This window comes from Phascolarctos cinereus, unplaced genomic scaffold, assembly GCF_003287225.1.
Source record: "Phascolarctos cinereus isolate Bilbo 61053 unplaced genomic scaffold, phaCin_HiC Scaffold_3;HRSCAF=262, whole genome shotgun sequence".
Taxonomy (NCBI): Eukaryota; Metazoa; Chordata; class Mammalia; order Diprotodontia; family Phascolarctidae; genus Phascolarctos; species Phascolarctos cinereus.
This window is the reverse complement of record NW_027555736.1, coordinates 134594515-134607365: the sequence shown is the minus strand read 5'-3', so window position 1 is coordinate 134607365 and position 12851 is coordinate 134594515. Positions and strand designations below refer to the sequence as shown.

The following is a 12851-nucleotide window of genomic DNA, read 5'->3' as shown; positions in this document are numbered from 1 at the left end:
TTAGTGAAGTTGTAAGTAAAAATTAAAAGCAATAGGAGGAACCATCAGAAAGATGAAACAAAACTCAACAGAAGGTAAAAATAAGTGAGAGTGATTCGACTTCCATAGTTCTTTCTTTGGATGTGGACAGCATTTTCTATCCCGAGGCCTCTGGAGATGTCTTAGATCCTCATAATGCTGAGAAAGGTTCAGTTTAACAATCTTAGTCATTGCATAACGTGGCTGTTATTGTGTACAAAGTCCTCTTGGTTCTGCTCACTTCACTCAGCATGTAAGTCTTTCCAGGTTTTTCTGAAGTCAGCCTGTTCATCATTTCTTATAGCACAGTAGTATTCCATTATTCATATACCACAACTTGCTCAGCCATTCCCCAATTGATGGGCATCCTCTCAATTTCCAATTCTTTGCCACAAAAAGAGCTGCTATGAATATTTTTGTATAAGTGGGTCCTTTTCCCATTTGTTTGATCTCTTTGGAATATAGCCCTAGAAGTGCTATTGCTGGGTCAAAGGGCATGCATATTTTTATAGCCCTTTGGGCATAGTTCCAAATTGTTCTCCAGAATGGTTGGATCATTTCACAACTCCACTAACAATGCATTAGTGTTCCAATTTTCCCACATCTTCTCTAACATTTATCATTTTCCTGTTTTGTCATGTTGGCCAATCTGATAGGTGTGATGTGGTACCTCAGAGTTGTTTTGATTTGCATTTCTCTAATCAGTAACGATTTAGAGTATTGTAAAATATTTATTGATTGTTGATTGACACATGAGATTCTCAGGACGAACCTAGGAATCCTTACTAGGACTTATGAAGTCCTAGGCAAGACAGTAGAGATACTGATGGTATTTTTTCCACAGCTGCTAATTTGTAGGCCAGATTTTAGTAAGGGAGAAGGAGAGCTGGCAAGTGAATAGCTGATTAAGAAAATGGTGACAATGAGATTTAGATTTCTCAACCACAGCTTGAAATGTAGAATGGCCAGGGACTGAACATACACTTTGAAGGATATATGAATTTTCTAGAAGCTTGCAGCTCTGATTAAGAAGGCTATAAACTGAAAGGGAGAAAACAACCTGCATATAGTTACCAAGATAAATAACAAGAGTAGCAGCTATAACATAGAAAGTTCAGTTGTAAAAAGACACCCACAAGAGACCAAGAAAGAAGCCAGCAATGAAACTCATGACCTCAAGCTATCTGTTGACATAACTGTATGCAGAGTCAAGCTAACAAGTAAGATAAATAAGAGCCTAATTCAAGGGGGGCAGATTTAACCTTTTAGCTATCAGTGAGACTTGGAATGATTCTCAGTCCAATCCAGCAAGCCCTAGGAAAGTATGTTGTCGTCAAAAGAGACAATGTAGGATGAAAGAGCATTGCATATTAAGAAGATACACTGATGTGAGGAACTAGAGTAGTGTAGTAGTTGAGAACATGTGTAAAGGTCAGTGGAGGGAGAAGCAGATGCAATACTTATGTAGAGAGGTACTCTAGTCAGCCTAGCAAAGAGAAAATAATACGCATTTCTGTAGTACCCTGCAAAATACCTTCTCTACAACAACCCTGTAGTGTGGGTATTTGATACTTACATGGATTTATAATCCTTATCACTGTGCATAATTTAACACTTTCTCATGGTGCAGAAGGTCCTGTGCGATTCCTGCCCATACCCTCCCATAAATCATTCACAAGTAAGTACCCTCCAGGCTAGGGTCCTTTCTCCAGATCTCTTGGTATTGCATGGATAACCAGGGTAACATGCTGACCGCCTATTAGTTATGCTTCAGTCTTGCTTCATGAGTGACCCACCTCCTTTTCTGGTCATACAATTCCATGATGTTTTATGTTACTTCTTATGAACAATTCTTCATTGGTAATTTGTTTCTTTTTGCTCTGTTGTTGAGCCACAACTGTAATCCTTTAGAATAGATCAAATCTAATGGAATTAAATTTAAGAAAGAGAAATGTAGAGTCCTAACTTGGATTAAAAAATTAAAGTACAAAACAATATTTTACTTGTCCAAGATCTGGGACTTCTAGGGGACTACGAACTCAGTATAATTTATAGGTGCAACATGGTGATTAAAACAGCTAACGTGAAAGCAATTCATGAAAGTTTGAGAGAGGAAGATGTAGTATTGATCTAAAACTTCTAACAACTAGGCTGATCCAAAAGTGGAACAGACTCTCTTGTCAGCCACAGACACGTAATTGGCATAATGGATAGAGTGCTAGACTTCTAATAGGAAGTCCTGAGTTTTGTAAGATACTTACTATCTACATGACCTTGGGCGAATTGCTTAACTCCTTAGCCTCAGTTTCTTAATTTGTAGAATGGGTGTAATAGCACCTGTCTCATAGGATTGTAAGGATCAAATGAGGTGATATCTGTAAAGCACTTTGCAAACCCTAAATTATTGTGATTATGTTCTACTCTTATAGGAAGTCTTTAAGTGAAGGATGTTATAGAAGGATATTCCTGTATAGGTTGAACAAGATAATCTCTGAGGTCCCTTCCAAATATGATTGTATGATTTTCTTAAAGACTTAAAGTTCATCATTTAGTAAAAGCTTGAATTTTTAGCTTTAAAAAAATCACTACTTTGCTTTACTGAGAACTTTTTCAAGGTGCCTTTATATTATCATTTTATCCTTCAAACAGCTTTGTGAGGTAGAAAAATAAGTAAGTACCTCTGTTTTATAATAATAGCTTATATTCATATGACACTTTATTTTTGAAGTACTTTCTTTACAACTAAAAAAAATTTAGGGACAATTACACAGATCCAAGATTAAATTACAGATATACTGATTTCCAGCCCAGTGTTCTTTCTGCTAGTCATGCTGAATTATAAATATTTTTGCTATGCTATAGTGAAAATCCAGTTATCTGAATAATATAAAAGCAACATGGTATAGGAGAGACAATAATGAACTTGAAGTTAAGAAATTGGTTTCAATTCCTGGTTCCATCATTTACTGATTTTGTGACCTTGAGAAGCAATGGTTATGTTTACTTTATATACTCAGTTCTTTCACATGTAGGGTAAGGATAAAAACCTGAATACCAGGGCTGTTCAAGTCAAGTCAAATCAACAGGGTTTTTTGGTTGTTGTTGTTGTGGTTTTTTTTTTTGCAATTGCGGTTAAGTGACTTGCCCAGGGTCACACAGCTAGTAAGTGTCAAGTGAAGTGTTTGTTTTGAGGCTGGATTTGAACTCAGGTCCTTCTGACTTCAGGGCCGGTGCTCTATCCACTGTACCACCTACCTGCCCCTAACAGTTATTTTTAAAATATTTCACATACTACCCTAAGTATTGGGATTACAAATTCAAGCAAAAAGGAAGTAATCTCTGCCCTCAAGGATCTTACATTCTAATGAGAAAACATACATAACAAGGGAGCCAAAAGTGGAGGAGGGGATGGAAAAGGTACCCATGTGGTGGCTGGATGGAAAATCCTGGAGAGTCAGGAGTAGAGATTGGAGAGAAATAAGAGTGACTGTGACTTACCTGGACATTTCACTAGACTAGAGGTCCAAGGATGAAGGGATCTTCCAGAGTGAGAAGGCTCTAGGAGCTTGGACGAGAATCCAAAGAATCAACAGCATACCTGAGAGAAGATGTTGTAAAAAAATATAGTATAAATATGAGCTGCTAATGTTAGAGGACTGGGCTTAGGACCCAACTATATTAATCTTTGTGTTAGGACCAGCCTTCTTAAACCTATTTACTTGGTTTTGCAGCTGCCTTATTAACTTGTTATACCAAAAGATTAATTTTCCCCTTTATTCACTTTACTCACTGGTTAGTCTTAGAATCAGAAGACCTGTTTTCCAGTGTTAGTTCCACAACCTACTATGTGACAGTGGACAAGTCATTTATTGATAAACTGTTTAAGTTTCTGCATTTGTAAATAATGATAATGGCACTTGTACTATCTCCCTCAGAGTGTTCTTATAAGGAAAACACTTTGTAAACTTTCATTAAGGCATTATAAAAATATGAGCTATCATTTCTTTCTGTTGCCTCATGAGATCTTTGCTTTCTCTATTATAATTTTACTTCTCCTGTTCAGGCCCAATACTCCTTGTCATTCAACTGTACGTTAAAAGGAGAAATGAGAAAGAGACTGAGGAGGTAGAAATTTTTCCAGACTAACTCTTCCAGTGCCAGAACATGAGCCTGAACCTGGAATCTCAGAATCTCAGCCTCTTAGAAGGAGCTTCAGAGACCTACCTAGCCAAGCATCCCAGCTTCAATACACCCAAAGTAGTCGTGGTCTGATTCGATGATTTCCCCCTCTATAGTTTGCAAATATCTCCTTAACTAAATGATACAGTGCCTAAAATTCTGCTAGAGTCATTCATTATTAATCATACTAGTTTGTTAAATCCTGAATGAAAATTTTCTTCTAAACAACTAATAAATCAGTGTGAACCTGAATTGAAGCAATATTTCATTTAAGTGTTTTCTCTGTTTCAGAAATAGCAGTAGCTAAAGGAAACCACTCTCTTGTATAAAACTATGTCCCTCCCTCTCCAAATTTAATTGGTACAGAATGTTACAAAATATCCAGGAAAAAAACTGACAAATTTTCTAGCTCAGCACCTGGCTTTTCTCAGGTACTTGGCTGCTTTTTCTCATTGTTTTACTTTGGGACTCAGATGCTACTTTTGGCGAAAAGAAAAACTCTTACAAATTCCTGGCTCAAACTTGTGGGGTTTGTGCCTTCTGTTAACTGTGGTTGATTGAGAGTTAACTTGAGTGGTGTTTGACTAGCAGATAGTATTCAGTACCCAATTGAAGACTGAATACCTTAAGTACTCATTATTATTGCACTAATCATTTGACTTTTGACTAGGTAGATGCCAAATTATATAGGTGTTTTATTTCTTTGCCTAATATAATTAACTTGAACTAAATTTCATTTGGCTGTTATCCCATCAGGTTGCCAGAGTTCTAAAGAATTGTTAAAATTGTAGCATTAAGAGACAGCAGCAATTAGAGCTAAAATTTTATCTCTGGTTTCTTTTGAAATAATTCAACTTTAATAATTAAATTTTCAGCCTATGCTAAAAACTGCTTGAAAATGGAGGCTTTTTTTATATCAAATTGTTCTCTGGTATAATAGTTTTCAGATACATTGTAATTAGAATACTTTAAACTTGTGTCTGAATCTCAGAATACTCATGAGGGAAGGGAACACAGAAGAGTATAAAAATAATCATCGTATAGTAAGAATACTTATAATCATGTCTCATTATTACTTCTTTTGCTGAATTTGCTTTTGCTATCAAACATCTATTTTAAACTTTCAGTATCAGTTACATCTACTTACATAAATTAACAATTTAATTTGTGACAATGCTCTTTATATTTTTAAATCTTTTTAAATGATTAGATTTTTCCTAAAGACTTTAAGTATTTATTTTATTTAGTTATTCAACTTTACTGAGGAATAAAATATAACTCTTTAGTCTTCATTCTTTGAAGAGAAGGATTCTGGCCTCATGTTCTTTGACCTTTTTTATGAGCCTTTATAGCATGAAAGGCTAAAAGGAGGTGAAAGTTGTTGCGTGCCACTTCAAAGAGGCTGCAACTTCAATACTTGGGGGGTGTTTTGGGGGGATGGGGGTCAAAGAGTCTGTAGTTGCAATATGTGGGTTTCTCTGGGGGAGGGAATTGGGGCTCTTTAAAATATTTCAAAGCATTACTAGATACCTGCCCCTTTCTCATCCTGGAGATTTTGCTAGAGTTCCATGCAGTGGTAGCTTGTTACTTGTAAGAGGCAAAGTGAGAATTTTTGCTAACCCTATGATTTTGGGGGGATAGGGAAGGAAGACAAATAGCATCATACTGTTTACGTCCTCAGTTTGAGAAGTGTAGCGCTTGAGTTTCTTTAGTTAATGGTGAACATTTGTCTCAAGAATGCTAACTTAAGGATAACGTCTGTGTGTTACATCAGCAGGTACTCACTTATCTCCTTATGGAACATTCAGGAGCAACTTTCTGGAGATTCCACTGTTGACTATAACATTATGTTAACTACAAACCTTGGGTACCAAGTATAGAGATTACTGTAAAAATAATTATTTACAGCTCTTCCTTCATTAGCTTTCTATTAATATTTCCCATAATCCTCTTACAGCTGGTCAAGCTATAACCAATGCGTTTTATGTATTATGATTTATTCAGAAAGATTTATTCTTAAGGATCTTTAGAGTGGGCTAATGCGTAGATCAAGAATTGCTGAAGTAGAGCAGAGTTAAAAATTATACAATATTAAAATAATAACTTTGTTTATCTTTTTTTTAAACTAGATGCAGCAGCTATTTTATGAGAACTACGAACAGAACAAAAAGGGTTACATCCGAGATCTGCACAACAGCAAAATCCACCGAGCTATAACTTTACATCCCAACAAAAACCCTCCTTACCAATATAGACTTCACAGCTACATGTTGAGTCGCAAAATAGCTGAACTGCGTCACCGAACCATACAGCTCCACAGAGAAATTGTTCTGATGAGCAAGTACAGTAACACAGAGATTCACAAAGAAGATCTCCAGTTGGGAATTCCACCTTCTTTTATGAGGTTTCAGCCACGTCAGCGAGAGGAGATTTTAGAATGGGAGTTTCTTACTGGAAAATACTTATATTCAGCTACTGATGGTCAGCCCCCCAGGAGAGGAATGGACTCTTCTCAGAGAGAAGCTTTGGAAGACATTGTTATGCAAGTCATGGAAATGATCAATGCAAATGCTAAGACCAGGGGGCGAATTATTGATTTCAAGGAAATACAGTATGGTTATCGTAGAGTCAATCCAATGTATGGGGCTGAATACATTCTCGACCTTCTACTCCTGTACAAAAAACATAAAGGGAAAAAAATGACTGTTCCTGTGAGAAGGCATGCCTACTTGCAACAGACCTTCAGCAAGATCCAGTTTATGGAGCATGAAGAAATGGATGCCAAAGAATTGGCCAACAAAATTAACCAGGAATCTGGATCCTTATCTTTTCTCTCAAATTCCCTGAAGATGTTTGTTCCTTTTCAGCTTCCTGGATCAAAAAATGAAAACAAAGAACCCAAAGATACAAAGATAAATATCTTGATTCCTTTGTCTGGACGATTTGACATGTTTGTGAGATTTATGGGGAATTTTGAAAAGACATGTCTCATTCCAAATCAAAGTGTCAAGCTTGTTGTCCTACTTTTCAATTCTGACTCTAACCCTGACAAAGCAAAACAAGTAGAATTGATGAGAGATTATCGTGTTAAATATCCTAAAGCTGATATGCAGATTTTGCCAGTTTCTGGAGAATTCTCAAGAGCTCTGGCACTTGAAGTTGGATCTTCTCAGTTTAATAATGAATCTTTGTTGTTCTTCTGTGATGTTGACCTGGTGTTTACTACAGAATTCCTACAACGATGTCGAGCAAATACGGTTTTGGGCCAACAAATATATTTTCCAATCATCTTCAGCCAGTATGATCCAAAGATTGTTTATAGTGGGACAGTTCCCAGTGACAACCATTTTGCCTTCACTCAGAAAACTGGCTTCTGGAGAAACTATGGGTTTGGCATTACTTGTATTTATAAGGGAGATCTTGTTAGAGTAGGTGGCTTTGATGTTTCTATTCAAGGTTGGGGACTTGAGGATGTGGACCTTTTCAACAAAGTGGTTCAAGCTGGTTTGAAGACTTTTAGAAGCCAAGAAGTTGGAGTAGTCCATGTTCACCATCCTGTCTTTTGTGATCCTAATCTTGATCCCAAACAGTACAAAATGTGCTTAGGGTCTAAAGCATCAACATATGGATCTACACAGCAGTTGGCTGAGTTATGGCTAGAAAAAAATGACCCAAATTATGGGAAAAGCAGCAATAATAATGGCTCAGTGAGGACAGCCTGATGTCCAGCTCTGCTGGATAAGACTCTTTTTTTAATTACCTAATTTATTTTTAAAAATTTTAATATGATAGGTCATTTTTGAAGTCCACACAAGGATATATTTTAGAAGTGATTTTCTTACAAAGAACTCCTTAGAGACTGAGCTTTTTGAACAAAAATGTGATCAATATTTGCCTTTGAACACATCTTGTTGAACATTATGTAGCAATCCTGCATAATTGTGACTTGAAATAGAACTATGATGAACAAAAAAATCTTTTTTTTTAACCTTTTCATTCCAGACTTCTTTGCTATGGTTCTATAGTAGAGAACATGAACATTAATGCAAAGTATTATTGTAACAAAACACTGTATCTTTGGTAAATGTTCTGTTGTGACTGTTAACATTGCACAGATTCTACCTTTTTTCTTTTTCAAAAAGATTTTTATTTTTTAAAAAAGCCATTACATGTTCAGGTTTATAAAATAAGGAAATATGACAGTAGTTGTGTCATTATCTTCAAAATTACTTTCAAAGGTTATTTCACCCAAATTATAATTTTGTTGTGATTATGTAACTTTTGGGGAAGGGGAAGTGGGAAAAGCACAATATGTTATGTGGTTATTCATAGCAATTTGTTTGGCATTAAGTCCTAAATGGATTTGAATCATATTCCAAGGGGAATTTAGTATTTCTCCTTTCCTGGTCCTTTACTTTAAAGCTGAAAGGCAATATGTTAATATTTAGTCTGGCAATGCAGAATTATTGTTGCAAATCTAAAGTATGTAAGTAAACCTTAAAAAACAATTCCCTCTCTAATGAGGACATTGGGGGGAAAATATACAGTGTTCTGTATTTCTAACTGCATTCACTTTATCCCATTTGTGTTATGTTGAAGATGGTTATTTCATTCTTTGAAAACTGCTTTATTTTTCTGTATCTGATATACCTTTTAATTTATTTAATAACCATGGCATAGATTCCTGTCCTATTTTTGAATGCCTGTTAGTTATTAATATTTGTGTGTATTAGGAATTTTTAAAAAATCACTGTTAGTGTATGTCTTCTTTGCAGTAAACTGATCTCCAAAGAGTTCTTTTTGAAAAGTTTTTTTTTCCCTCCTACCTATAATTTGTAGTCTTTTCATTTTACAAATTAAGTGATTTTGGACATTTTTGGTGCTCATACATTAAAGGAAAATAAGTCAAATGGATCTGTATATGATTGCATCAGAAAACTTAAAATTTGTTTTAAAATTACAGGTTGAATGTGCCTTAATGAAAGGAAATCTTTTTTTCATTTAGAGTTCAGACTGATAGAATTGCCATTTTAATACATCATTTGAGACCTACCTACCTATGTGTAAATAGCTGGTTGCTCAGATGGAAAAATAAACTAGTGAATGATATTTTTTATTTTTACTTTTTAGCACCATTTAGTCTCATTATTCCTAGTTTAAATAAAGAATGTTATTACATTTGGAGAGGAGGAGGGATAGCATACTTATTTTAAAGACTGACCGATGATAAAATGGTTCTTTGAGCTATACTTTTTCTGTGAAACTAATTTATAAGTACTTATCCATGCATTTATTCATGGAATGAACTCTCACTTTGTCTCTTCCTCATGCTATCTAGTTAACTCTGTGTTCTTGAGAGTTTTAGGATAAAGTTGTAGGATAAGTTACATATTGTTGGCATATATAATCCAATAATAAAATAACATATACAGTGAGACCTTTGGTGCCAGGGCTCAGTAAACTTTTGTGGTAGAGTATTAAACTCCCAGAATAGGTATTTATAGCATAATTACTGTCAAGTCCCAAGATAATGATACTGTACTTTCAATAGGAATTGCTATAATTCAATATAATTGACAGTCTTTTTATGGGAAATTTTAGCCTTTCCAGGAGAAAGAACAGATTTAAAAAGCCCTTAATGAATAAAAAGAACTGCTTATTGTTATTCATTCTGACAAAGTAGTTTAATTCCTCTCTTCCCTTCCTCTTCATAATAAATTATAGAACTTCAAGGAAATGAGATTTTTTTGGGGGGGCAGGGTAGCTTTATTTTGTTCTTCTTAAAATTGCTTAATAATTTGCGATATTAAATTTTGCCAGTCTAGGTAAGGATTGAGTCACGTTCACCTTGATAACTTGTGTTTGAGGTTGTTAAAAATTTAGTCTTCCATAAGTGAAAATTACAAGATAAAATTATTCTCTTACAAACTAAGTTAAAGTTTACTTCTCTTGCACACATGGTTCTAAAGGTAGAACTTTAACATTAATTACAGAATCAGATAATTTGGGGAAGATATAACTGAGTCTTGTTCCCTGTGACCTCTAGAAATTGTTTCCTCCCGAAGTAGTTTCAAACTCAAATTGAAACAGGGCCACTAACCCCTCTGCAGACTACATATTAACTTAGAAAACCACATAATAACAGTACCTATATTCTATTGTATTTTCATTTATTAAATGTTTCCCAATTACATTTCAGTCTGGTTCAGCAGCTGGGGGGGGGGCGGGTAGTGTGCTTGACACTTCTGATCCAAAACACAAGTGGTTTCAAGGCATTAAGGTACTATTTAGGGATTCCCTATTACTATTATCAGATGTTATCCTCATCAAATACAAGAATTAGTGCTTTTTAATTTCACTGTCTCTCAAGATAGATTAGAATCCTCACAGAGGCCCCTCATGAGGACCTGGGGCTTTCTAAAACTCCTTAGCCATTGTTAATCTCAGGCAATGTGGTTTTTCTCTTTCTGATCTTGACCACAGTTCACCAACATCTCTGCCACAGGGTAGCATAGGAGGCCCTTACTTAGCACATCAGCCCTAAACCACTTTTCAGGTAGCTACCATAATAGGCTCCTTGTCATCTTCAACTCCCCAAAACTGATTGTAGGAAGGAACTAGGAGGGCTTTTCTGAGCTTCAGGACGTAAGCTGTGCCCCGTCACTTTCGCTTGTAGCCTGACCAGCCCCTTAAATAATCCTGTTAGAGAAAGTTAAGCAATGATTTCTTTGAAGTGGTTTGTGTGACGTTCTGTCTGGAATTGGGCATGGAATGAATTTCCCAAGTGGCACAATGGCAACTCCAATAGTACATTGAGAGTAAGGAGATTATGACCTTAAGCTAGTCCCTTCCTCTCTGTTCTTTTCAGTTTCCTCATCTGTTAAATGAGAGGATTAGATTTGACAACTAATTTTTCCGAGTCTTAAGCGCCTGTGTTCCTATGGATATGTGGTAGGATGTCTAGTAGTGCCATTACTGCAAAATAGAAATGGAATCATATACTTTGTAGTAAGCAAATTCCAGGCAGACATTAGTAATCTATTATTTCCTGTGGAAGTGATCCCTTTTCAAGTAATTGAGTTTTTTCTCTTTTGCAGAGGGCCAAGATCAACACTTCAGCTCAGATCAAGACTTAGTCACCCTAGAGCTTAGATGTCTAAATGTCATTGAAAATGTCTGGTTATCCTCCCATCTAACTATGAAAGCAGACAGTGGACCTGTGGAAAATATGTTCCTTTACCTTAGTGTTTTAGAGAATAGTAACTGAAAAATAACAGTCAATGTCCGGGAGAAAAGATAATGAAACATACCCCTCTCCAGACCTGTGCCTTAGGAAACAACTTTTTTGAATGGCTTGTACAGTGTTTAAGGGTGTTAGAGAGTCCAGAGATGGGAAAAGGAGAGAAGAGAAAAATTGCTAACGGTGTCTTGGGGCAGTATAAAATTCAAAATTAAGAATAAATTTAGACTGAAATAATAAAAATCTTTTCTTTCCCTGGATTAACCAAATGTCTCATTAATCAGCCAAACTGACAAATTCTTTTCAAATATGTAAGCAAAATCTATCTTAAGCTTCCTTCCTGCCCAGCCTTCTTAATCACACCTCAACCAAACCTTCCAATCCACATGGCCAAGACAGGACAATAATGCACAGAAATGTTATTTCTCTCTGAATAGCAGATAAGGAAGTAGGGATATTTATAGTAAAGTATTTTCATAATAAGTAGGATGTTTCTTGAATTCTGTACCCCTAATTTTATTGTGGTATTTATCTGATCTGATCTGATCCTTTTTTTCCCTCATATTACTATACACATTCACATATATGATGTGTGATGCACATCATTTTCCTCCTTAATCTGGCATTCTTGATGAGATCATACAAATGTGTTGGTCCTTTTCCTCTATGCATCCAACCCTTTTTAATCCCCTTGAATATGATGTACGTGTCTAGTAAAGGAAATGGATTTTAAGAGTCTTTCACCTTCCCATCAGAAAAAACTATTTCTGCTAAGGATGTTTTTGAGGACTGAACTGATGTTTCCAAACTTATCCCTGAAATTTGGATCCCGTCACTTATAAAACAAGGATTCTATCCACAAGGGAAATTGGAGGACCAAAGCCCTGAATCTTATTGGTACTGCCTTTTCACCAGGCTGATTGCTAGTGGCTAGGTGTCATGACGTTGAGAATTTGTGCAGATTTAGAACTGCTAATAAGATGCCCTTTTATACCTTGTTTTTGGCCTAACTGGAAATGTAATGCATTAATTTCATTAAATATAGTCCTGGGGAATTGAACTGTATTACTGTTATAAATTGATAGATAACTTGCATCACAGATTGGTAAAGTAGGTTATGTGCTAAAATTCTGGAAGTTGCTTTATGTGATAACACAAAGTGGATTGTATTTTCTTTAAGAAATTACCTGCTTTGCTTTCCTCAATTTTTAGTGCCCACAGAAAAAAAGTTTCCCGTTTGCTGGAGTTAAAAATGTTGGTTTAACAAAATCTACTTAGTCTGAAATATTTTTTTTTATTGACGTAACCTCACATTGCTATGTAGTAAAATAGATTAAATCAATTAAATCATTTTGCATGATTAGCAGTAGAAAAGTGCTTCACTGTATGGCCACTCTGTTAATGGCTTAATTTT

General features: G+C 35.6%; 1 protein-coding gene across 1 annotated transcript in view; it reads left to right on the top strand.

Moving 5' to 3' along the window:
- The window catches only part of CHSY1 (chondroitin sulfate synthase 1), an 88963-nt gene extending 76466 nt beyond the window's left edge, over positions 1–12497 (top strand). The window contains exon 3 of the mRNA XM_020963694.2: positions 6327–12497. Within this exon, the coding sequence (XP_020819353.1) occupies positions 6327–7919 (1593 nt within the window). The 3' untranslated portion in view covers positions 7920–12497. The remainder of the gene's footprint in view (positions 1–6326) is intronic.
- Positions 12498–12851: the final 354 nt, after the last annotated feature.